General features: G+C 40.7%; 1 protein-coding gene across 4 annotated transcripts in view; it reads left to right on the plus strand.

Annotated features, from left to right (window-relative positions):
• slc25a21 (solute carrier family 25 member 21) overlaps nucleotides 1-27,056 on the plus strand; it is a 93,779-nt gene that overhangs the window by 44,414 nt on the left and 22,309 nt on the right. For 3 of the 4 annotated variants that reach the window (XM_040138174.1, XM_040138176.1, XM_040138175.1), the window contains one exon: nucleotides 18,512-18,560. In XM_040138174.1, the coding sequence (XP_039994108.1) occupies nucleotides 18,512-18,560 (49 nt within the window). Of the gene's footprint in view, nucleotides 1-8,916; nucleotides 8,970-18,511; nucleotides 18,561-27,056 lie in introns of all 4 variants that reach the window. The other variant, XM_040138177.1, reaches the window with a different exon arrangement.

A 27,056-nucleotide genomic window follows, 5' to 3' on the forward strand; every position in this document is an offset into this window, starting at 1 on the left:
TTTACCCCAAAAAACACCTAACGCTTAGAACACAAGCACTTGGGCCACCTCCTCCACCCTCACGGTGGCCCAGGCACCAGCCCTCTGTTATGACAGCTCCCAGCATTGCCTTGATTTAGCCAAGGCAGGACACACAAATCCGCAGTTATAATTCAGTAATTTGTGTTTGTGCATTCTGTGACAATTGTGACAAATGACTGGCCTGGAGTGAAATGCCAACCTGCCCCCTCCCCTCTTGTTTCCTGCCAGGACCGACACACACTTACACTGCTCAGGTGTACACTGAGAGGGCTTGCGTGCTGAGAATGAATAGGCCAGCTGACAAGGGAAATGATTACTTGGACATGTTTATTTTAAATGTGATTTTTATTGATGAATCATATCAACTCCGCAGGCCTGTATGATCACGTTTAGCAAGTGGGTGGCATGTCGGCTTTACTATTTTTCTCTTCTTGTGGTGCAACGAATCCCTAAAGGGCTTGTTCATAGTTTGTATCTTTGTGGGGCACCATGCTTTGCCTGTCTGCACACACATGCTTACTCACAGGCAGCAATGGTTTCATAGCCAGCCCCCTCATTTACATTTTCCAGCGCATTTTTCATCAGGAGCGCGTTCTGTCATCGATATTTGCAGGGAAATTGAGGGTTCGCATCAGAGTGGGCCTCAGCAGAACACGGAACCTATTATGGAAGCCAGGCAGCAACAGGAGGAATCCTGGTAATGTTTTACCCACGAAATGAGTTCCATTCCGCTGGAAGTCCTGTACAGAGTTAGGGATGTAATACTCATATGGAGCAGTTTATGAGGATTAAGAGGTTTTATTTAGTCTATGTGGCCAGCAGGCCTCCTCCCCTGCAACCCTCCATCACATCCCAGCCTCTCCCTGCTGTCGAGTGGATGACCAGCCAGTTAACATGTGGGATGGCAGAGGAGGGCTTTAAGTCTGTAGGGGAGTGCGTTTTTGGTGCTGACAGTGTCTGACTTTGCCCAGTCCTGTGTGCCAGCCACCCTGTTTTCCACCGGACTGAGAGTCAGCAGGCCTGAGCTCTAACACCTGTGGCAGGTGGACTTAGTGTAGTTCTTGGGTCTGCTGGTTACTTCTGGCGTTTTTCCAACTGAATCTTATGTCCTCACATTTTTACTCTGATGTACCAGACTGAGCAAAACAATTTCATCTTTAAGTATGTCGTTTTTGTGTGTGTGTGTGTGTGTGTGTGTGTGTGTGTGTGTGTGTGTGTGTGTGTTATTGTAGTAAGTTGTGCATTTTTTTGTATTTGTTTTTGACCTGTTGATGTGCATTTGTATGCACGTGTGTGCTTTAGGGTGTGTGTACGTGTGTGGTTTTCCTCCATCTTTTTCCCAGAAGGAGAAGTCTCATGTTCACTCTGTAACTCGTCCTGGTAGAGGGTCAATTGCAACCAGTTGGCCGCCAGTCTGGTCCAAAGTAAACATTTGGAGAGAGGCGACTGTATAGGCAGGTACCTGGGGGCTCTGTGAGTTGCTCAGCTTTGCTTTTCCCCTTCCTCCCTCTCTTCCCTCTCCCTTCACCCCCTGCACCTCTCCACCTTTATGTCTTCTTGATACGCGGCGGTGGGGCCAGCTCCCCTAAGGGCTAGAGATTGCCTGGGTTGCTGCTTTTGGATCTAGCCGGCTTGTCGGCTGGGCTCCGTGAGATGGTCCATCTCCTGGGACGAGCTCACTAAAGAGTCTGCTTCATTGGCCTCGTTGCTCTTGCCTGCCTGCGTGGTCTGGCTAGTTTAAGAGCGCTGGAAGATCACAGACAGAGACAAACCAGCCCAGGTCTATTTGATATGTGTATACATGAACACAAAACACAAAGCACATCTCCCTCATTGTGTAAGCTATCAGGAATATGGTTTTCATTTAGAGCCCTGTGTGCTAGCCAGATTTATTCAGGTCCAGGCAGGGGCCACGTTTGTTTTGTGTGGCAGGCGAGGGAAGGTCTGCTGCAGATTTGCTGTGAAGTGTTGGGGAGCAGTGCAGGCCTGAGAGCCTGCTTTGAGCCTGATGGCAGACGACTCCTTTAACTGGAGCTGGGGAGCAGTCTGCACAGCTCAATTTTGCCCACATTAATCAAACTCACATTTCCTCACATCAGCCTGTGTGCCTATCAGCAGGGCTGGCTTGTTAGCATAATGAATTCAGGTGATTTTACACAGAGGGCCACAGTCTTCTAAAAGTGAATTCAGTACGTTTGAAGATGAATAAAACAAGAACTTAATTTTGTCCCTGCTATATTTAGGTTGAAAATTTAATTTCCATTTATTTTATCAAGTTGTTTTTTAAATTTTGCTCCTTTCTAAATAAACTTCTTTTAGACTTATCAACATATTTCAAAGAAATATTTACCTTCCTTTATTAATTTCCACACTTTGATATAAAATCATACCACATTCAAGTATCACATAGTATTTAGTTTGCATGTAAATTTCTTTCACAGCTCCTGTAGGTCGGCTCTGCATAAAACATCAAAATCTATAATTTCATGGAGATTTTAAGTCAAAATGGCCTTTTGTGTACGTGGTGAGTTATTTCTTTTCAGGCAGACTTCCTTTTGGTACGAGTGAGGGGGGCAGAGGGTCAGCAAGGAGAGAAGGGGCCAGGGGGGTTGTGGAGGTGGCGGTGTGGCTGTCTGAGAGAGTGAAAGCATGCAGTCAGACAGTGGGAGAGGGCTTTGCATTGCTGTTCATTCATACAGGTGCTTATAATTTGCAGCGTGTGATTAATCATTGTTGTGTTTGGGGGTGACATCTTGTTTAATGGATCTGTCCATCTCCCTTCTTTCACTGTTCTGGGGAGGTAGCAGCAAGCTCAGCATTATATATTCTGGACAGACATTTACACACATGCCCATACACAAAGAATTTAACATTAGAATTGACGTGGTTGTAATTTCAAGTTCGTCTTTTGGCTCCAAAGCACTTCCATGTTTACCTCTGCAGTGATTTTCAAGTTAAAAACTCACCGACGAACGAATTCGCCAAATGCAACATGTGTTAGAGCCCACCAGCTGCCACCGCACAGAGGCGGTGCTGTTTTCTATGTGTGTTTGCTTTGGGTGGAGGGCAGGCTGGCTGGTCAGCATGGCTGTAAATCAGAGTCTTCCTGATGGAACCCTGATGGACAGGAACCTAATCTGTCCCCGGTGTGTCATTACGCTCAACCTCCCAGATAGCTACAGATCCTGCTGCTCCTCTCATCTCTCCCTGGCCTCCACACAGACAAACACAGACACGCACAGACCCACACAGACCCACACATACCTACGTCCACAGTAAACCAGCCAGGGCAGCCTTCTGGAAACCAGAGACAGTAACAGAGACACACATGTTGAACATAAACCGGTCCAGCCAGTGTCAAGAGTTCATCGTCAGCATCTGTCATAGCAAAGCCGGTGCCCAAAAAGCATTTGCTACTCTCACACCGCAGCTCCTCGCTCTTGCTTCAAATGTACACAGGCCACGCAAGTACTGTCGCCAAACTGGCCTCAGTGATGGCTAAACATAAGCAAACTGACGGATCCTTTTAGGACATGTTAGGATCTGTCCCAAGACCCGATAGGCGCCTTGCACAGGAGCCCCCACACATTGCAAAGACTCCGATCCCAGGTGTCATCTGTTAGTTTTATTAACCTTAACATATCCAAATCTTAAAGAAAAAGCTTTATTTCCATTTGATGCAAAAATAAAAACCATCTCTGAAATGTATACTTTTAGATTTCAACAGCATATTTAATTTTATTCTTTGAAGGTTGTACTCCTTTGTATTTTAATGAAATAGTCTAAAACCTCAGAAATACTCCATAAATGGTTGTAGTTTGATTTTTACCATTTATTCCATTTTATTAATCAAATTTTTTCAAATGATGAAATTGGAACTCTTCAAACACCTCCTTTTGCTTTTATAAGTCTGGTTACTGTGAAACTTTCCCCTTTTTTCTCATAACTGGTTCTCATTCATAATTCCCTGCTGACAGTATGGAATTATTTCAGCTTTTCTGACAAATAGCATAAAATCGACCACCACATCCATGCACAGTTCAGTTGGAGTTTGTCCAACGAGGAGCTCTTGACCCTTCAATTACAGGATGATGGAGTTATTTCTCTTGCGTGTTGCTGAATTTCATTAACAATTTTGCATCCACACATGTGAAAGGAACTCAGTGAAGCTCAGAATTTTGCTATATGTATGTGTGTGTGTGTGTGTGTGTGTGTGTGTGTGTGTTTGTGTGTGTATGTATGTATATGTTTTTTTTCCCCTCATATTTGTGTTTCTGACAGATTTTCATGCATGTGCAGTATCCAGTGCTCCTTTAGTATATTTTTGAGTCTCTCACAAAGCCAGAAACCAGAGAACCAAGGCTATAATCTGATGCCATCACAAGACAAAACATGGATCTGCTCCATTGACAATGAATCAGAGACTTATGGACTCAGAGAATGTTTGCTTGACCTTTCTCGGCATCACCTCGGACACTGAGTCAGTTCACAAAAGCAGTCTGTCATTCAGAGCCAATGGAGCAGCTCCAGGGTTTTCTCTTTAAAGACAACAACTACAGAGCATTGCCTCTCATTTCCAGCTTGAGTGACATTTGATCATGTATACAAATCTTGACTTAACTGTCTAAGATGGCAAGAATAATGCAGTGTTTGCTCTAGTTTACTCTGGATTTCCCTAGTTTGACCTCCTATTTTTTCTCGTATTTTATTTATACTGGGCATAAAGAACAAGATTCTGTCTCTCCAGGCCTCTCTGCATCTGTTGTCCTATCTGTAGATCTATAGTCTGTTTGTGTATGACTTAGAAAGCACTGATAGGCCGAGGGTAAGGCCTGTATTGTGATTACGCCTGAGTATGGTTTCTCTTGTGCTGGGTGAGTGACATGGCACAGGGCCATATGCCAAAACAAAAACCGTCAGATATGCCCTGTCACACAGTGAGCCATTAAGCCCGTCTGCCCGCCCACTTGCACCAATTAATTACCCAAATTTAAATAATGTTGATAAATCATAGACATAACACAAAGCTGTGCTGCTGATTGCATAATTATTGCATCAAACCACTGCCGTATGTAACATAATCACGGTCTCTCATCAGACCCAAACCACCATCGTGCATCTGGATCTGCGTTAGGTAATGTTTAGAAAGAGACACAGCAAGCTTGCTGACAATATGTGTGAAGCTGGTAGGCTTGTGTAGGCCCTTCACTTATCCCAGAGTCTTTTATTTGAAGGGCTGTTTTGTTTGAGTAAGACAGACCTCCTCCCATACCCTACTTTTTTCACATGCTGGAACATATTTCAACTGTGTTTAAGCAATGGTGGCTGAGTGCATTTACACTTTGGTAATGACTTCCTGCCTTTAACTCTCCCGGCTTAGGACAAGAGTGAACCATACAGGTATTTCCCTTTTGCTGCAGCTGCAGGTCCTGCCCCTGCTACTACTGCAGCCTTGCAACTCTTCTCCTTTCTGCCCCTCAAGTCCGTCAGCCAACCCAGTACAGAAAGGACGGACCACCCTGTCAGCTTATTCACTCTCTCTTCTACTGTATCACTCCTACCATGGATAGTTTGCGGACTGAAAGATCGTATCAGTCTTCTGGAATGTCCGCTGTTTTTTTTCAGTCACTGCATCATTTGCATTTATCTACCTTGCAGCCTTTTTCTTTACCCGCAAAGATTGTATGTTTGGAGAATGTCCCTACCATGATGCATCCCAAAATGTCCGCCAAAAAGGGTTTTCTTCCAATCGGCAGGATGCTTGGGCCCCAAGAAGAGCTCTACCCTGACTGTATTTTCAACCTCAAGCTAGATCTCCTGCTCATGACAGCTTTTGTAGCTTTAGATGCCTCCCAGCAGCTTGCTTTTTTAACATATAGGTGCTCAACAGCCTGTTAGGTCTAAGGGTGATGGTATTTTCTCCTTTTAAAGATGAGTCAGTGGCCCTCTCCCCGAATGCCAATCCAGCCTCTTCTAGACAGCAGCACGGAAATGGGGGGAGCTTCAGTTTATCCATATAGACAGAGGGGTGTTAACAACTAATTAAAGAATTTACTGCCTCACTAAAACTCCATTATTGCTGTTCCCTCCCAATTATCGGCTCTATTATCAGCTTTTATGGACTCAGGTGAGCTTCCGGAGAGAGTTGTGCTTGTTTTGGTTGAGTGGTCAGCTATGTCCCTTTACAAAATAACAGGATTGTTAATGACAGCATTGAAGAGGCTGGAATCCTGAAAGTTTTTAATGACAAAGTAAGATAATCCCATTTCAAAAGTCATTCACGTTATGGATAGTTCGCATGTGTATTTTTCCTGTTAAATGAAATGAAATATGCTTCTGCAGCAGCTTTCCTTCTTTCTCAGGCATTGAGCCATCTGTTGTGTGGTTCTCTCATGTCTTTTAGACGTTTCTCTCCATCTCACTGTCCACTAGGTGACAGTAACGACACAGCTCTCCCCTCTGGGAGCTAGGGATGGAATGAGGTGTAATCTTTGTTTACAGAAGGTGAATTGGCTGAGCACAAGAGGTTATAGGCTGGGTGGGTGTGTCACCAGTGGTGGTGATGTTATAGTGATGTGGCGACGTGGTGGTGAAGTTAATGATGGTGGTGTCTATAGTGGGAAGTCCACTTACTACCCATTTACTATTCTGCTTCACATCACTCAGCAGCATCATATAAAGGCTCACCATAATGGGCCAGTCATTGTGCTCTGCGTAAGCTCAAAAAAGTATCACAATGTTATGTAGCTCTGAAGTCATGGTAGTAGTTTTTCCAGCAGTATTACATCCAATACTCTCAGGTTAGGCCTTTTAACCACTTTGCAGCTCAAATGGGAGCCATACACCAGGGGTTCCCCACATTTTTTTTTTTTTTTGGTTGTTGTTTGTTTGTTTGTTTCTGATGCAACCCCACAGCCATGTCAGATGAGCTTCAAGTATTTCCCTATCATGTTCCAGATTTGTTCAAACTGATTTAAACTGAACGTTATTTAACACTATTTATATTAATATAAAAAAGTTGATTTTGTTGCAGTATTTTTCTCATACAAGAAAAAGTGATTCTTGAATTGTTGATGTTTAGTTTTGATCTCTCACAGAGTTTTGAAGTGGGAGGGGTCACTGGTTCTCAGTGTTTTTCCCATTCTCTAATCTCATTTCAAATGTTTCATTAAATGATATCCATGTTTCTTAAAATAGAAACACAGGACTGTAATGATCACATAAGTTTATGTTATGACCACCAGTTTTAATTTAATGTCAGCTGTGTTTCTAAGAAATCAAGTTTTGTCCTTCATATTTTGCAAGGCGGATGGCTCTAAATACTAAAGTACCCGTGCATCTCAGCCTTTGTTGCCATGGAGAAGCTGAATGAGACTTGTAGCAAATTAAGAATGCTTTACCATTGCAGTCGTAAACAAAACATTGTGCCATAGCTGCTGAATTCAACCAAAACTGACCCTGAAATTCTAAGCTAACCAATCAGTTTCCTCGGTGGCACAATCTTTAGCTTCAGCTCGCTGTTATTGTTATGCATGACAGAATTTCAAGCTCTGTGACTTGATGAATCTTGCCAAAATGCACTTTGGGAGTTGTAGTTAACTTCTCCCCTGAAAATTGTATGCACACAAGCTTGTACCTTTTGACCTTTTGTCAAAGAACTAGACATTTTGTAATGCAGTTATTAATCTTTTGTACTAGTGATTTAACCAGGTGAGTGCCACATTTGTTCTATATCTTACTTGTTTTACATTTTACCTGTTCTTGTGTAAGCCAAAGACAAATTTCCACTATGGTGGACAATAAAGGTATATTTTATTCTACTCTATTCTATTCGAGTCACACAACATTATCTATAAGGGAAAATGAATGTGAATTGTACTTCTGGAACCAGGGTCGCCCAAAGTAGCTACTACTGCTTCGCTTGCAATTTTATTCGCAGTTTTAGTAATATATTTAGACTTCTCTGCTTGCCTTCTAACTAGTTTTCCGCCATTCTCCTCATTTGTAATATTTTTTTGTGTTAATTTAAAGACAAATATGTGAAAACTTTTTTGACCAAGTCATAATTTCTGTTTTTTCAAATTAGCAGAAATAATCAAACTTTCCATCTAACAACCCCCGGTAACACAAGTACTCCTTGTGGTACAGGTAATCCTGGTTTGGAATCATCCACCTTGCCCAGTAATTCTTTGGTGGAAATGTTTCCTCCTCATTTTCCCTTCTAGTATGGGTATTTGACAGGACGATTGTCTAATAGTGAATTTATTCATCATGTTCAAACTAGAACAATGTGGGCTGATAACCACAAAATTATGTGTATTGGCTGTAATAAGGTGCATTCAAACAGGCCAGGACACAGACACACACACACCAGCCCACGTAATAGTTGATTGAATTCTTGTTCTGACAAAAGGATGGCATTTCCCAACTATAGTGAATATTGTGACACAAAGAACTATTTCGGTGCTTTTTCTGTTTCGTCACACAAACTTAACTGTTATCCAGGAAATAAACATCACTGTTACTATGTTACTGTCAGGCTGTTAGATTTCTCTGATTGCAAAATACATGATAGTAGAGAAGAGTTTGGTGCGGAGATGAGCTGTTTGTTTTTTCTTACTGTTTTGGTTACCTCTAATCTCTCTATTGAGGACTCCTTAAATGGATTTAAAGTGGAATCCATCTGCCGCACTGACTGATCTTTTTGTTGTAGCTCCAATTTAAAAAAAACATAACAAAAAAAAACAAAAAAAAAACATCTGTCATATATGATTAACATTTTAATAATATTGCAACACAGCCACTAATGCTCTTTTATATAATTTGTGTATTTACAGTCTAGTTATCAAAGCACTGGTGCCAACAGCCAAAAAGCATGTACTTTGTGGTTTCCAGGCTGGATCTGACCTGTAGGCATGTGTGGAGATCTGATGAAATAGTACCAACAGGTGAGTTTTAGGGAAATTACACAAAGAGGCTGTGGAAAGGGGAGTGAAATAATTTGGCACTAAAGTGTTGTCAGTTGAAAACATACTATGCCAGTATTGGTGATTTCAGGGCTCCAGGCTTTGACCAAAATGGCCACATATGCGACTATTTTTTTGAAAGTGTGCAAGTTAAAACTTCATGTGGTTGCATTCGTGTGAGTGCATGATGATCATTAGGCTATTTTAGTTCCCCTCCGACACTGGTGCTGCATTAGCCACTGTAGTTGAAAGTAGTACTTTTTTCCTCTTCACTGGCTCAGTCAGTCTTTTGATGAAATATGGGAAAGAATCCATTTAGCTGTTACCGTGTTCCAAAGATGAAGTGGTCTACAGCTGATGGTTTTTTTGAAAAAAACAAAATGAGGAGAGAGAGAGAGGATGAGTCTGGTGGAGAGGGACAGCCAATGAGAGGTCCCAACTCAGACACAACTGCTGATGAGATTGCAGGCTGCAGGTAGAGACCAACTGAGCCAATGAAGAAGAAAAAGTTACTACTTTCAATCACAATGGCTAATGCAATACCCGTGGTTGCGGTACAAGGGGAATGCTATGTGTGAATGCTGTGTGTATTGTAGTCTATGTGGCCTGTCCATTGCAGATGCATCGCCTAAAACACAAGGAGTATGAAATGATCGTTAAGGTCAACACTGCCTAGCACACCCAAAAAAAGGGTGCGACCGAATCACGTGCTTGTGCCACAAACTGAGAAAGTCGGAACTACCAATGCTACCAGTCCTAGATTTGAGCCCCAATCCCCAATTTGTGCAAATAGTACAATGTTTTAAGCCCAAATTGTCCAATTTGTAATAAAATACAATTTTTAGGAGACCTCGCTGCCCTGGCCTGTACAGTAGCTACTATTGGGCATGCCAAGGTCATGTCCTTGGGGAATTTATAGAATTTAATAATCTGGGAAGAGTTACATTCCTCAATTTTAAAGGCTAGCAAACAAGCTAATTCTACTATTTTAGACAAAGTATAATTACATTTAACAAATTTAATTGTCATTCAATAAATAAATGCTTCATTGTTTTCCTACCACAATTTTAATCCTGGTAGTGAGCAGAAGGTTTTGAAAACAGGCGAGCAGTTAGTTCAACTAAAGAGTGATCGTAACAGTATTTCACAAGGAAAGAAATGTAGATAATTTTATGTAGCTGTATTTATAATTTTTTCTTATTTCCTATCCTAGTAAATTATCTTGTGATCCCAGGTTGGGAACCACTGCTACTGGAACCACCGCATGTTGTGCTGATTTTTGTATAGAGGGGCTATATTTCAATCTCTCTGACGTTTGTTGCAGGATTATCCAGGTAATTTAGATGGTGACAGGTGTCCTGCAGGAGTTGAAGTAAATTTGTTTAAAAAGCGATCCTCGTGAAAGAAATCAGGCTGAGATGACATGGAGCACTTCCTCTCAAACATCAGTTACACCAGGTTTTGCATCCATTTTGTCCCCTTTTCTTCTCCTCCTGTCACCCGCTTCCGCGCTGCTGGTGCAGCTATTTGCATCTGATGATGTGTAAAGAGAAAAAAAATGACCACAGGTGTCAAGAAAACAGTGAGAGTAATGGAGGAGGGAGGCTCTGACACTGTAGCACTGCACTGTCGGCATGGTCTGCCGGTCAGTCTGTCACTAACTAATCATTAGACAATCAAGGCAGCATAGACCCTACCCAGTCAACAGCTCACATACCACACTCAAACACACACACACACACTCACACACTGACACACAAACACACCTTTACACTTCCATCAGTATCATAGGGTTCATCTCAAGTTTGACAGACAAGGAATTACCCGAGTTGTTTCTGCATAGCCAGTGGGGAAAAATGCACCATGATGCATGACTTCCAACAATAAATTTCAACAGGAGACACCATGCATCAACTGAAAAATCAATACATCATTTACACAGGATGTATTAGTGCACATATAGTATGATGAATTTGATCTTTGTTTTTGTTTTTTTAACATTGTATGATGAAGAGTATAAAATAAAGAATCAAATGAGACGTTTGATTTTTGAGGGTTTTGCCCAACTGTTATGCAAAAAAGGTAAAAAGTATTAGGTGAACATATGAATAGTCTTCTCAACCTTTTTTTCTCGCTCTTTTCTTCTCAGCTCATGCATTGACAACCACTGACCTGTAAACACGACACACTAAGGCTCTGCAGGAAATATGTCTGGATTATTAAGAACTCCTTCAAATTAGCATGGAGGGCGAGTAAAAGTGCATTTTGCTGGGATGGTGAAATTACACCTAACATTCACCTCTTTTAAGGGACTTTAAGAGTATACAAGATTCCTTTCATGGAAAAATAGTCCCAATGCAAACTGTCCACAATGTGTTGGAATTTGTTTTCTCGAAAATAGTTTTACTGTTTAAAGTTATGAGAACTTTCCATTCATGTTAATTTTATTTGCTTGGTGGTTCAAAACTTTATTTCAGTTTTATTTATTTATTTATTAATAACAAAAATTAGTTTTTGTTTTGGTGGTAGTGGTGTTTGAAAGGTAGGTCAGCTGAACTTATAGAAGAAATACATTCAAAAGAAAATGTCACTCCAGCACCATTATTGTAACAAACAAAATTTTTTTTATTCCATTAGAAAAAAATTAACTACATTATTTTTTAACATATTAAAAACTAAGTGAAATGGTTAAGACACAGTTTTAGATCTAATTATCTAACTTTAACTTCGTGTGTATACTGTGGAGACCCACACTGTGTGCCCTCAGAGCCGATAATAACTGAAAAAACAGCAGCAACTAGTAGCTGACACAGGCCCGCAGAATGCTGGGATGCTTAACTTATCATCGGGACCCTCAGTTAAAAAATCCCTCGCTGTCATTGGAGATGGCCCCACTTGTTTTTCTAGGGGGAGTTAAACTGGGATGCCCCCGCGTGTCCCGAGACAGGAAGCCTGATTGGTGATATCTGTGATTAATAGCCCCCCCCCCCTTCTTCCAGATGTTTTGAGCCATTATAAATATGTAAATTCCTACATAATCAGTTCCTCCACACTTGTGTTTGGTTTAGGAGATGGAGTTAATATAATTTCTTTTCCTGCTGGTTTTGGTCATTTTTTCCCACAACTTTGCTGAGAATAGATTCATCCACCAATGACAGGAGGAGCAGAGTTGGATGAGGAGCATAAATCACTTTTAGTAATGGTTGCCTGCTTACGCAGTAATGACATTACTTTTTTTAAATTTAATTGCCTTTAGTATATAGGAATTACAGGCATTTCTTCTGCCACAACCCCGCTCTCCCCATAAGGTGATTATACATGTTCTTATGAGAGATTGCTTGTGCCATTACTGTATCAAAATGGTTTATACTCCATTTCAATTTTAATGTGATCAGTTTGGAATTGTTACACCAGCTGTTTGCTTTAAAAACAGGTTTGGTTCCAAAGCAGTATTTCAATACCAAAGTGTGCGTCACTTGGTCGTAACTATATTTTATTGGCCTGACCCAACCCGGCAGGCCTCATGTTATTTGGGTACCTTTATGTTAGATTTATATCATCCACTTCCCAGATTTGCCTCATTTATACCAACCACAAGTGTTTTCTAACAAATACAGGGTGAATTTATTATCACCTGTCATAGTAGGTTTATATTTGAATAAACTAACACAATAAATGCTCCCCAAAAATGTAGTCAGACAGACTTTAATTGTATGTTATGAAAGATAAACACGACTAAAATCAACACAGCCTAGTATAATATTTAAGGAGTAGAAGGTATAAAGTAGATACAAGTCTGGAAGTAAAAATACGCAATTTGAAATCAAATATCTCTTGTTGGTAGTTTATATGGTAACTTCCTGGAGTTTATAATCTCTAATTGCGCATCTTTTTATTTCTTGCTCCATTTATCGCCATGACATTCTTCACTCTTTCACTTTTATTTCTGCCTGAGCATCAGAAGATCCTGGAATTGATCAGTTTCCAAATCAGAGCACCCGGCCCAGTTGCTGATGGATATCACGTAGGCTTTGTTACCTCAGATGACAAATTGCAGGGGAGCAGCAGCAGCTCACAGGGTTTGTTTAGCATTCCAGATCCGATGTGTTTTGAAAAGTATTAATGGAGGACATGGAGGCATGCGATATCACCTGCAGGTTCAGTCAGGAGCTCTTGTCAAAACCAGAGCGGGCCTGTGAGGTGAAGCTCTGTCATCATGACACTCTAATGCCTCATCTCACGCCTCGAAACAGGACGAGCCATAATTTTCTGCTTTGGCACTCAATGAACCAAGAAATGTATTTTTTGGTAGCATTTTTACAAAACAATTAGGAATGTGTAGGTTTATATCTGAAACACATTATTTAGAAAAAAAACAACAAACCTTTTCTCTTTGACCTCATTTGTTTTCATATTGTTGGTTTTGTTAACTAAGTCAGAAAAAGGGCATCTAATCTGCAATTTTGCTATTGTTAGTTCTTTCAAACATTGAATATCTCACCAGATAAATGAAAATTCTTCACTATTTAATGGGAGGAATCAAGAAACTATTATTTACATATTTAAGAAAATAGCTAGTAAGCTATCATTAGAGACTGTAGCGTTTACCAGGTCAAGTAAGTGTGTGAATTGAGCAGCCAGTATGCCTGTCATGTATTTGTCCATTAAACGGGGGAGTCTTGCTTCCTGTGGCATTCTCCCTGTGCCTGCTGGGAATTACAGTCATTCAGTGTGTGTCTCGGCATGATGGATGACACCTGCACCCGTTGAGCAATCGCTCCCTGGCGCACTATTGTTTTTCTTTCTCACTTTTGTGTGGGAGCAAACTGCGTACATTCCCGAGCCAAAAACAACTCAGATAATCATCTCATCTGCAAGATGTATGATCTTCTCTCTTTGGAAGATAAGTCATCAGACGAACTGGAATGTCTTGCCAATGCGGCGGTGGCAGTAGTAGTGTTACCAGTGTGGCAACTTGTTGGGTCCGTCCCAGAGACCTACTACATGACATTAAATCACCCTAGTTGAATATGGGATGATGCATCACTTTTAAACACCTGGCCTCATTGTTTCTGCCATATGGTGTTCTTATCCGATACCCGAAACAAAAGCCAACTTCCACGGCTGTTAAAATGCAGCACATGACGTCAGTTCTGGTCAATAAGAAAACCAGGCGTTGAATCAAAACTATATGTTATCACTGTATAAAATCAGCATTATATCTCACCATATCCTTGCAGCTTATTTGTTCCCGGTGCACAATTAGCCTTTACGCTGTGTCTTGGCACAGAGTGCATTTATGGCGGTCTTGTAGTGCATATGTAAGAGTGAGTCTCAATGACTGTGCTCCAGACACTCCTTTGCCATTAACACTTGTGCCTGACTAAGTGTCTGTCTGTCTGTCTGTCTGTCTGTCTGTCTGCAAGGTGCTGGATGACAAGCCCTGTCAGTACCATTGGGGTTGAGAAACAAAGGAATCTTCAAATAATGGAATCTCCCAATATGTCACTCACTGATGCATAGAAAAGCCATAAACTTCAACCAGATGGCATGTCACTGTGATATTACTCCCCTCCTCGCAGCTGGAGGAGGTGGGTTCCTGCAGGAGAAGCTGGAGCCAGACTAAAGCAGGGTAAAGCTGAACTAAGCATCTCAGTAGCATCAATTCCCTCACTTTGCCCTCACAATGCTCAGGGACTGTGCATCAGAGGCTGTGGAGGGGTGTGAAGTGCTCCCGAGAGTGTGTGGGTGCACTACTGCTGTGCTCTATGATTAAACAGTAGTACGTGCTGACAGCTGGAGTAGAGGAACATGATGCATTGGGGCACAGTGGAGCAAGAAGCTGCATCTCAGTGGTGTTGAGGAAATTATATATTTGGTTTCTTAAGGCCTTAACGCAAAGATGGTTCCATGGCGTGTCACCGTCAAGCCTGAATCAAAATAAATGACAATAGCAGGCTTTATGTAACAGTAAACTATAAAATGCTTCCTGTGCAGCTGGAGCAGAAAATGATCACCTTCTTAAAATACCAACAATTAATTGCTCCATTAAAGAGTAGCCTGAACAGATCAAAATACGCTAAATTAACAAGTTGCATCTTTTGTGGCTCAGTCATCTGTTACATAAATACAACGCCCTCTTCCGCACCTATTTTTGTAATTTGAGTGACAAGGCACAGAACTGCCTTGTTCTCTCTTCAGTCTCACTTCTTCTTGACTGGAAAAACTTTTGCTGTTGCACTTTTGCATACACAGCACAGAGAAGCCTTTTGACTTAGAGCTGTCAAAAGGCTTACCAGGACATAAAGGAAATCACTAACTAAAACAGTGTTAACTAAACACCAAAAAAAATTCAACATATCATCACTAAATTACTCATAAATTGTATTAATCATCACACACTGATGACATATTAAGACTAAATGGTTGATGAACTACTTCATTAGGAAATATAAAGCCTCAGCTATTGTCAGCAGTGACTTACATACATTATGTTAGCATAGAAAGTATATCAAATCATACTTTATAGTTTTTACTGGAACTCAGTAAGTTGTCTTGTGTGGTAAACCCATTATCAAGCAACATATACAGAGATAAACCGCTGTGCAGCATGTCATTCATAGGTCAGTTTAGGATCATGGTCATAGACTTTCTCCTGTTGAGTTTTTCTTCGAACCCCTACAGCCTTCTCATCTCATCTGCCATCGGCTGTTCTTAAGGTGTCTCATCTGCAAGGGCGTTTGACAGGAGCTCAAATAAACACAACCTAGTTTTGCATTTGTACTTGTCATCACTTAATCATTCTGCAACTGCCCTCTTGGAGGTACAATACAACGTACGCTGCTAACTGACATTAACCTCATATCTAAAGACACTGGTCCATAGTGCACTTAGCCACCAAATACTGACAGCCTGAGAACTAAACGGACACTTAAACATACTGAACTAATCACTGTATCTGAATTGCACAGTGGGGCAGGTCTGCTAATTAGTAAAGATTGTTAACTAATGTTACCCTTCTACGTTAATGAAGCATTTGGAAACTTGTATCCTTTCGAGTTCCTGTAATATGAGGTTTACGATGAGGCCCAAAATCTAGAGTGAATCATTTTCAGTGAAGTGCCCAGATGTGCACAGACACTCAGGTCATTTGCAGGTACAAGTAACCGGTAGAAGTGCTCTCTTTTTTGTTATTAATGAAGATATTATTTCATGTTTCGATGATCCGACATCCAGTCGGGTTGAAGGCTATGCTTGTCCTACAATTTAAAATGGACAACAAATTGATGAATGTTTCGAGACGTAACTATACATATAAATCTTAGAGGAAGAACCCTGCAGGACAGGTTTCTCTGCCATAATGTGAGCTCTGCTTTACTTTAATGTGTATCACACACAAGTTTGCAGGGGAATTTTGGAAGATTTAATTAATTTTTTTTTGTCCTGTCTTTGTTTGCCTTACTTATTAAGTGTCAAAGTGGGCTTTTTGAACGTTATTGTAAGAACCTCTCCTTTCTCTAGATCACCTGTTGGAGCATGTTCGGTCACTTCCCGGCGTCTTTGTATTTGCACAGGTTGATCAAGCAGACAGGCAGGTTTAGTTTCGTCAGGTAATCTGATTACCTGCTGAAAGATTTGATACAACTCATCTTGACTGCTGGCCTACTGATAGCAAGGCCTGAAAATTATGTGTCCAATGCAGGCTTGTATTTACCTTTTCGGTGCAGCATCATTAATAATCATAGTCAGGTCAACTGAGCTGTGACGGGTGGAATTTTGTTTGACTCTTGCCTGCCGGTAGCTTGGTTCAGTAGTTTTTTGGTACTTCCATACGTACATTAAGATGCAAACAAAGTAATTTTTTCTGTGGTATTTCACTTGATAATTACTTCCCTGGAAAAACCCCAGAAGAAACACTCTTTTATAGACAATATGTTTAATTGAGCAAATTAGAAAGAGCCCATATAGCACAGCAGCTGTGTACACACAGTGGAATCTGCAAGGGAAGCCCTCGGAGCACCAGTAAAGGGATGCAGTGAGAATTGTGAGTTTAAAAAAACCTGATTGAGTCAGAAGGCCTCCGTGCCAAAGCAGTGGCTTTTCAACACAGATGCACATAGTTAGCGTGTGTGTGTGAAACCTCAAAGTCCCTCACTGATCACCCGGCTGCATTGATTCTCCAGCTGCTGGGACATTACTGATGTACTGGGTTTGCATGGATGATATGGTTGGTGGCCTCAGCTGTTCAAAATGTCAGGAATCATAGTCACTCACAAAAATTTTGGAAAGAATTCTCAGTGGTTCACCCATTCAGACCATGTTCTCGTTATAATGGCACGGGGCTCAAAACACCAAGAATTACTGAAGTAACTGGCATTTGAATTAGGCAGAGTGACATTCACACTGATGATAAGGTTTTTGTGGAAGGCTGGCTGGCGCTAGCACTGGCTGTGTGTCAAAACCATTTGGTAGTGACAAGAAGTGTATTTGCACAGAACTCTTACTTTTAAAAACTACTTAAAAATGAAAGGGAACATATCACATGAACCAACATCCACCGGTTTTTGCCCTGGTTGGCAGTCAGGCAAATTTTTTATCAGATCGATTGAAGGTGAACTGTCACACTGTGCATAAAATATCAGATTTATGTTGTTATTTGGTCCTCCAGGGCTTTAACAAGTTCACATTGGGTCTCTATGTTAGATTTGACTTGTATACAGCAATAGTGTGATGTGCATACTCTAAAAAGAAAAGCAAGAAGAGTAAGGAAAAAAATCACATGACGAAGACTGGACAGGACATTTAAGGACACAACAATGAGCATATGGCTGTAACTAGTTTTTATTTTCAATTGTCCATTCATCTGGCAATTATTTATTGTCTTATTTATTTATTATTTGTCTTACAGTTTGAATTTGCTGTTTGTTACCAAAAAACATCTTCATTTTGTATGTTTTGTTTGAGATATTTGATTTTGATTTACAGTGATTTAAGCGAGAGAAAAGCAGCAACTCCTCCTATTTAAGAAGCTGGTTATGAGAATCAACTTAAAACTATTACTTTATCAGTTTTGTGCTATTTGACTTGAGTCAGATTTATGCTTGACACAAGGGGTTAACAGGAGTCATACCGCACTGTCAATATCTGCAGCATAAGCTTTAATTCTTAGTATAGTGTTCAGATGCACCAGTTGATGATACCACTGCAACATGAGACATTTGTTTTGATAGGATTGAGCCATGGCCCCACTTTAATTGTATCCCCCATAGTAATGGTTTAACTTGATTTTGAGCCCTGACATGGAGTTACATTTATTAGGAGACTTCATAGCTGTGCCTTTACCCCTAATGCACAAATATTGTATAAAGCAACCTTTTCCATTAAGTAGTCATATGACCACTAGTATTCACAACATCAGAAAAATCTCCTTAAATTGTCCTGAAAACTGCTAACATAACAACCAGCATTCACCCACTTGTCCGTGGTTATTAAAGTAACTTATCCTGGCTATTTTTACTTCTTAGGTCTGGTTGAGATCTGCTTGATGCATCCCCTCGACGTTGTGAAGACAAGGTAAGCCACACAGTCAACCTGAAAACTCAACTCACATCTGCCTTGAATCCTCTTGGTGGGTATGTTGGTCTGTGTAGTCAAGTTCTGCGCATACCAGGTCTTCTTTTCCCAGCTCAGCGAGCCTGGCCAGCACAGCACTCATTCCCCACACAAATGGGCACAAATGCCAAAAAGCCTTAGACTTTTTTGTGGAAAATGAAATGCATCATTTACCCATTCATTCCCCTACCAGATGTTAACGTTAGATGTTTTATGTTTTCAAATCATTCAAATTTTTTACCCTATTACTTAATTTAAGAGAAAAGCATCAGACATTTTTCTTCTTTTTTTGGTACAGCCTGCAGTTCCTGAGAAAGACAGGGACGAACAGAATAAATCAGATGCCACTAAATGCACTTGCAGTGTTTAATGGCGTGTTTTTCCATTAGCATCTCCTGTTTGTGTGTTATGCAAGAGTGGCAGCAGTCTTGAGCTGTAGAGTGATCAAGAGCCTCACACCACAGTGTCTCAGCCAGCCATAAACAGGTCGTGGGCTACTACTAAAGCTTTATAGTCTTTCACAGGCCTAGCCAAGACCTCTGGCTTCGTTCTGAGCCCCCCTGCCCCATTCACTACTTGTCAGTAAATTGTACTGCTTTTTCTGTCATTTATGGCAGCAGTTTCTTGGTAAATAAATTGCCCAGTGTGCCCTTTAAAAAAGTGAGATGGTTACACTTTGAAGGCAGTACCACCACCAGAACACAGAGAAGAAAACGCAGGGATAAAAGCCAAGGGTGACCGGCGTTGTATCAGTCGATATATGATACTTGGAATGAACACTGTATGATTTATGGTCACATGTAGAAGCTATGGGGGTTTATTACAGGTAAGTCTTGAGCTCTGCCTGTCCGTCCTCACACAGGGTCAGGGTTAAAAGTGCACTCACTATTTTCTTTGTAATGTTCTTCCTTAAAAAGCGGAAAAGGCTGCTCTAAAAGTGGACAGGTTTATCTGTTTGTTTTCTGTTTGCGTCGCCATGTGTTTATGTTGATAAACGTTCTGTTGCTGCGAATGGGTCTGTGTAAATTGATTCCTTTTGGTCTTGGCACATGGTATACTCTGGGTGTTTGTTTGTTTTTTGTGTTTGTTTGTTTGTTTTTTAAACAAGATGCAGAATAAGAATAGTGTTTCTGTGTATTTTAATTGACATTCAGATAATGTCGTGTTAAAACAACAGGAGGTTAGTGTGTACTCTGAAGGACAAACACACAGAAACATACTGTACACGTATAGATATGCATTCATACTCAACATTCATGTTTACACACCTAACATGCACACATGAATTCATAAACCAAGCATACATGCCAGCTAATTGGGACACTGAGGGAGCTGAAATCTATTAGCAGAAACCTTGGAGCCAAGAGTCAGACATGGACACACCTCCACTGGTCTCTCTCCCTCTTTTTCTCTTTCTCACACACACTTTATCTCTCTCTCTCTCCCTCTCTCTCGCTCCCTCTCAGGTCTGGCATGGCTCTTATTAGGCACTGGCTCCTGCTTTAATGTCCACCAGTCCAAATTGAACAGCAACTGGAGTAAATTTACTTTTTTCCACCAAGTCAGAATCAAAGGGATTTTTTTTCTTTCTAGCTTTTCCTTTTTTTTTTTTTTTTTTTTTAAGTAAACTTCACAAAATGTGTACCTGCCTGGGAGCTGATGTTTACCTATTTTCCGAATGATGGTTTATCTTTCTCCTCTTTCTCTGATGGGGAGAAGGAGGGGATGGTGAATTGCAGATTTAGAATTAGTTGCAGCCATTGGTGTAGCAACACTCCACCAGTAGCCAAATAATATTATGAATCAAAAAAATGTCAGGACCATTTGGCAGCTTTTTGCTTTAAACAAATACTGATTCATCTTCCAAGATGACTGCTTTGGCAAATAAATGAATAGCGGCATTCCAGAGATTTGAAAAAATGTTGGCACCTAACTTTCAGCATGATTGATAGCACAAAATTTGGACTGCTTATGAGATATTTTTAAATTGGAGTAGGAAAGCAAGTCCATTATGACAAATTTTTAGCCCAGAACATCAGTTAAAAACACTGACAGACATTATCTAAAATTGCTTTTAGATAATAAAAGAATTGTGAACATATTTAATTTGACCACACTTATATATTTAACTTGACCACACTTGCTATACATATTGGACCACAAGTGAAAGTCTTGTCAGATTATGTCTTTTTGCCTTTGTTGTTTTCCTTTTACTCCCCGTAGCGTGTTCACTGACCAATCAAGCCACGACCCGTTACTCACCTTTGCTAACAAGTACATCTATCTTACATCTGAGGGACTTCTGCAGAGCCCACCTTCCGTCAGACTGACTTACAGACTTTTTCATTGTTTTGAAAGAGGTTGTGTATAAGTTAATACTGGCCATTTTGAGATAAGCACAGCGATGCATTTCATGTAGTACAGTGTTACAGTGCAAATTGCTATTAATACAACTGGTTGTAGCTTGAATTCAAACTTTGACCTTTCAATTACAGAACAGTACCAGAAGCTGAGCTGCAACTAACAATTATTTTCATTATGGGTTAATCTGTAGATTATTTTTTTATTCATCAGTTAATTGCTGAGCCTCTAAACCTTCAGCAATTAATGAAATGTGCCCATCACAAGTGTTCAAGATGACTTCTTCAGAGTTCTCGTTTGGTCTGACCAACTCCAAAACATTAAATTTGCAATAAAATGAAATTGAAAAAAAACTAGCTTTGATAATTAAAAATATTAACAGATTTGTTGTTGGTTTGTGTCCATTGACTTATCAATAACTGTCGTTTTAGCAATACCAACCTCATTACTACTACCTGGAATATAGAGACATTATTACATACTATGTGTCCTATTTAAAGTTAAGTTTCTTTGAGAGTGTACATACAGTGGGGTGCAGACCATTGTGAGACTCAGTAAAAGTCATCAGGGGATTAAGGCAAAATAGCCTAAATCATTAGGGAATAAAGCATGGTATGTTGGAGAAGAGTTGTGACATTTATTAGTTTTTATGAACTATTTGAAGTTCAGGAAAACTATTTATTAGACATGCAACTTCACATCTGCAACTGTGACAGCTCTGTTTCTCATTCTTCGGTGTTTTTAATACACCCAATCCAAAGATTAAAGTGAATCCAGAAATTGAAACATTAAGCTCATTGTGAGTCACTGGATAATAATCAACCCAAAATGTAAATGTAGCATACTTCACACAAAGTAAACGGTTAATTACCCCTGACCCTTACCCCCCCCCCCCCCCATGGGTAGTGGCAGGAATGTTGGGGGTGAAGATGGAGGGTGCGGTGTGGGGAGGGGAGGGAGGGCAGTCGTCAGTTTAGCAAAGAGAGACAGTGGGACCGGAGTTACAGCTTTTCATTAACCTGGAAACCACCTAGTTACATGGTTCATGGGCTGGTCTCAGCTCACTTGGAGGTAACAAAGGGTGTCGGGCGGCACTTTCTGCAGGGGGCTGTGCGCTTGGGGCACCCCATCTGACTCTGATCAGGTTCTCCCTCTCATTAGAGAGTTGTACTGAGCCCGCATTTCCCTTCATGTTGAGATCCTGTTACATGGAGCTCCACCCTTATATGCATGCATGCACAAACATACTCATGGTCATCCGAAAGAAACTTCCCATCACTCCCTTTACCTTCCACCCAGAATGTGAAACCACACCTTCCTCATGTCTGTGTCTGCCAGAGCAGCCTCTCCTGTCATTGGGAACTTCCTGCAGTTTCCACACCATGCACATGATCTGATACGTTTGCCACAATAAGCCCCAAAGACGTATTTTGTGCGGTAACTCTTGAATGAGCCACTCAGAGCCTCCGCCTCTGTTCTCCCTCTACACAACACTTATTTCCGCGCTGTTCCTGTCTTTCATGCTCTCCCATTCTGATTTGCTTCTTTTACCCCTGCTCGTCGTCTTTTTTTCTCTCAGTTAACCACTCTTCATCCAGCTTTTTAACTCCTCCTGCTGAATATTAACTCTTTCTACTGTTTTTACATTCCGTCTTATGTGGTTTTCATTTTTCGGCAACCATCTTTGTTAGCCTGTTGTTGAATCAGCCACAAGTTTTGTTAGTATAAACCTTATTATATAACAACATCATCAACATCATGTGTAATGCATTGTTTAAACTTACTTCTGAATGTGTAGTTTATTGATGTAATGTTTTGTTTTAAATCCCTGTTGTACATGTGTTTTGGAAGATTTGTATTGAATTATGCAATTCTGTAAATTGTGTTGTATGACATGCCTGTCAGAGTCATTGCAAACCACTAAGCCTGGCAGTAGCCTGTTTCAAGCCTGATTAGAAAAACCTGTTACTGGCCCTAGCTTGCGGCCGTATCCATGGCAACACTACCTCCATTTGGTCACAGCACGCATGAAAGTTTGCCCCACTTGGGGGGCTTGAAAGTGATCTTTGATGAGAGCTTTGACAGATGACGTCCAGTCTTTTTAGGAACATGACAGTGCTAAGGATGGCCCAAAAGCTTCACCCCTCCTCTCTCCCGCCTCCATCTCTGTTTGCCCCCAACTGCTTGGTGAACCCCATTGCACTTATGGAGGAATCCCTGACACAACCCTCAAACAGCAGGGCATAAAGCAGCAGCAGCAGCCTGCTAGCTGATCTTTCCTTGTAAAGGAGCAGGCAGGTCAGCGGTTGTCAAGCCGGCTCTTTATCCCTCCGGTACTGTGAGACTGCAGGGCAAGACTTTACTCACAGTGTAAAGTCAAACACATGCCGCATACAAAGAGGATAACCCAAGCTGAGTCAGTGCATCGCTACAGTGCATGAGCATGAGTGGGTTGTGAGTCCCACTTGAAAGTTAGAGAGCATGTCTTTTTTTCATGAGCAGAGCTGAGCAGCATATTTGGCAGGATTAAATATGATGCCTTTGCGTTCCATTCATGCTCTTGGGTGATACCTTAATCTTCTGTATGCAAATTATGGCCCAGCTAAATAAATTTGTCTATTTAGAATTTGAATTTTAAATAATGAGTTCATGCGCAAGATGGACAGATGGCTAGATGGCTAGATAGATCACTCTATTTACCGACCAGCCTAGTATCTCTTAGAATTACGTCCCTGAAAGATTGTACACTTCATGATTTCTGTTCAGTGCCAAAACAAGAAGCAGTGTGTCCTATGTGCGTCAAGAAAGAAAGTAAGGGTGTGGCAGTTTGGCCTGGTAGATAGACCAGTACATCCAGCATTCATGTTGTTGAAAGTTCAAAACCTTTAACAGAGCTCCGTTTAACTTAACAATGACTATAACCATGATCTTTCCCTATCCTTAAGAGTTCATTGTTATTTTATATGACTATACACAACACAAAATAAAATAAACCTCAAAAAAATGAAAAAATTGAAAAAATGAAACATAAAATTAGACAGAAAGAAAAAAACACCTCCCACTGACCCCCATTAACAACTCCAAAAAGAGTTAAAAAAAAAAAAAACAATCACACCTGGGACATCTCCCGGAACTGCCCCTTTTATCAGACCAATTTATATTTAACGAAATGAAAGTTTCCTCCTATGCTCTTGAAAGTATCAGAGAAAACTATACCATACTCAGATTCATATAACAATTTGGTAATTCTAATTTCTGGTGAATGTGAAATTTGGCACCTAAAAATGGGGCATCCTGGTGGTCTCAGCAGTATATGATGCATAACATGTCACAGCAACAACCATTTCTTTTCACCCTTTACTGACAACTATCTAATAAAGGCAAAATGCCAGAAAAATAAACTTTAAAAACTCTAACCCATTACTTTTAATGTTGTGACAGATGTTGTTGCAGTTACTCACAGATGTTGGCGATATAACTGGCAGTCAGAAATGGATTACAAAACTAGAGATTTCAGCAATAGATAGAGGTACACATAAAGAGCAGATGTGCATGTCAGTGTGTATGTGTCGTACTGGAGCACCTGTAATCATTATCAGTGAAGGGGTTCACATTCCAGTATACTAATTACAGAGTTGAGGCATTGTGTGCTTTGATTTCACTAGACCCTGACTGTGCTGCAACCACAGTGCTGCCCCCCTGCTGCCTCATCTTTTTCTTTCTGTCTCTCAAAACTCACACATGCATAACTGTACATCCTTTATCCCGCCTCCATTCCCCCTTTTCCATTCTCTCTTGCAGTTTTTTTTTTTTTTTTTTTTTTTTTTTTTTTTGCACCGTTGAGTAACACCGAAAAGAACTTTTCAAACTAGTCAAAAACTGTTGTCACCTTGGCACTACAACTACAACAGTAGATGACTGAGCCACAGTGGATGCAGGAGTTGCATGGCAGTTTCCAATTTCACAACTCTGTGCTCATTAAAAAGTTATTCAATCTTTTTAAGCATGTGAGCTTGCTTTTCAGCTAGTGCTTTGTTGATGAAGTTTTGTCATCTGTACTTGAAGTATTTAACAGACAGTTAAGGGCTCAGCATGGTCCCTACGCCAAACTGTGTGCGTTGTATACACACTCTTCACAACAATTAATTTGTACATACTGTACTCACACATGTAGCGGTCTTGTCCTTGTAGGAGTAGCCATTGCTCTCCAAAAGACACTGTGAACCAAACAATAATAAGCACACAAGAAGGCCATCCTTGAAGTCGACGAATGCAGGAAAAACCACGTGATCTCTTTTTTTAGAACGTTCAAATAGCTGCATGTGGCCCTTGCATAGTATGTTTGTTGTTTTCTTCTGCCTGCTTCCTCATTCTTTTAGCCTCAAAAAATACATTGAAGAGGGTGGAAGAGAAAGTGATTGGCTCTGAGGTACCACAGACCAACAAGCCAATCATCAACAAGGACCATATGTAGTCATCGCGGCTGCAGACCATAATATTCCAAATTTTGAGAGGCACTTGTTGGTTTACATATGTAATTGCAGAGGTTTGCTGGTTCATACTGAATTGCAAAGAACAGTGCAAGAACCCTGCAGCAGACCTTACACTTCCTCCATAGTTCCTCGATCTGGGCTTTAAAGTCCTAGGTCCACCGCTTATGCATTTCAAGCTTGTTTAAAAACCTTTGCATGGTTACTACTTTCAAAGGTCTGCATCACTGACTGGATCCATGATACTTCATGTCACTCATGGGAGTGGGCTGCTCTTAAAAATAACTGGTACAGGATCTGGTGGGTGTCCAATAAAAGTTGGTATAGTCTGAATTAGCCTTAAGTCTTAATCCCTAGTTCTTACTCAGTAATACCAGCTGAGGACAGAGTAGCAATATTTGTCTGAAAAAGATGTATGTATCTGATAAATGATGAAAGGAAAGCTAAATGGAGAAAGAAGACAGATACATTTCAATAGATTTAAGAATATAACAATGAGCTGAAATGAGTAATTTCAAGGCAACAATACAGGACCCTGTAAAATCTCATTTCTTTTTTAGGGTGTTTGTTGGTGCCTACAACAGAGTTCTGTGTTTTGCCTCTTGAGACAGGGCTAAGACAAGACAAGACAATGCAATGTAATAATGGTGACTCTCAGGTTTCTCTCTGGAAGCATGCAGGGCAGTTGTCTTCTGTCTGGAGCGCACTGTGTTATAGCCAGCTGTTACTGTCGCTGGCCTGGACCAGTCTATCACCGGGTAATCCTAACCTAACTTTTATAGACTGCCATTATCTGTATTGGCTTCTGTTTTTCTCTATTTCATCCAGCCATGGATTTGCATCTTTCTCCTATATTCAAATTGTGAATCAGTCTAGTTTGTTCCTGGTAAAGAAAATTTCTGCAGAAAAAAAATCTAGAATAATATAAATACTCTATTTGGAGTACTTATTTGTACTGGCCAAGTACTAGTATTTTGAGAACTGTAGCAAAAGATATTTTTTCCTGTTTTGTCATGCTATAATTAAAACTACCTCTAACATTAGCATCATAATTTCAGTTAACAGCATTTGGCAGAGGTTAAGAGACCCCAGTTTAAACACCCAAGAAATCCTCTCTGTTTGCAGCCACTCAGTGGAAATGTCACTAAGACAACTAATTTTTTCCACCTATTTGCTCATTTCAGCGTTAGTGGCTTTCTAAATTTGGTCCAGTCCACTTGAACATATAGAGTGATCTATCAGTCAACCAGAAGTTTGTAATGCTCAAAGCATCTGAGTCTCTGTCTTTGCCTGTCCTCGTGCTGTTTTATGCAGCTCTTTTCCTGCTCTTCCACAGTAACGCTGCCTGATCTCAGGTCACAGAGGTCAGAGTATATGAGCAGACATCTGGTCCGGCAAACTGGTCCCAACATCACCGTAGGGAATCAGAGGAGTCAGTTTTATCGGTGTGAGAAAGAATCCAGAATGACAGAAGGATGTCGTAGCCCTTTTAACAGCCAGAGTAACTTTTTCTCCCTTATCCACACCAAAGCCTGCTCCCAAACCCGGGCTGTCCCTGGTCCTGTAGGCTTGTGTTGCTGGTGAAACCCAACCTGGCCTGGTCCAG

Source organism: Xiphias gladius, chromosome 10 (genome assembly GCF_016859285.1).
Source record: "Xiphias gladius isolate SHS-SW01 ecotype Sanya breed wild chromosome 10, ASM1685928v1, whole genome shotgun sequence".
Taxonomy (NCBI): domain Eukaryota; kingdom Metazoa; phylum Chordata; class Actinopteri; order Istiophoriformes; family Xiphiidae; genus Xiphias; species Xiphias gladius.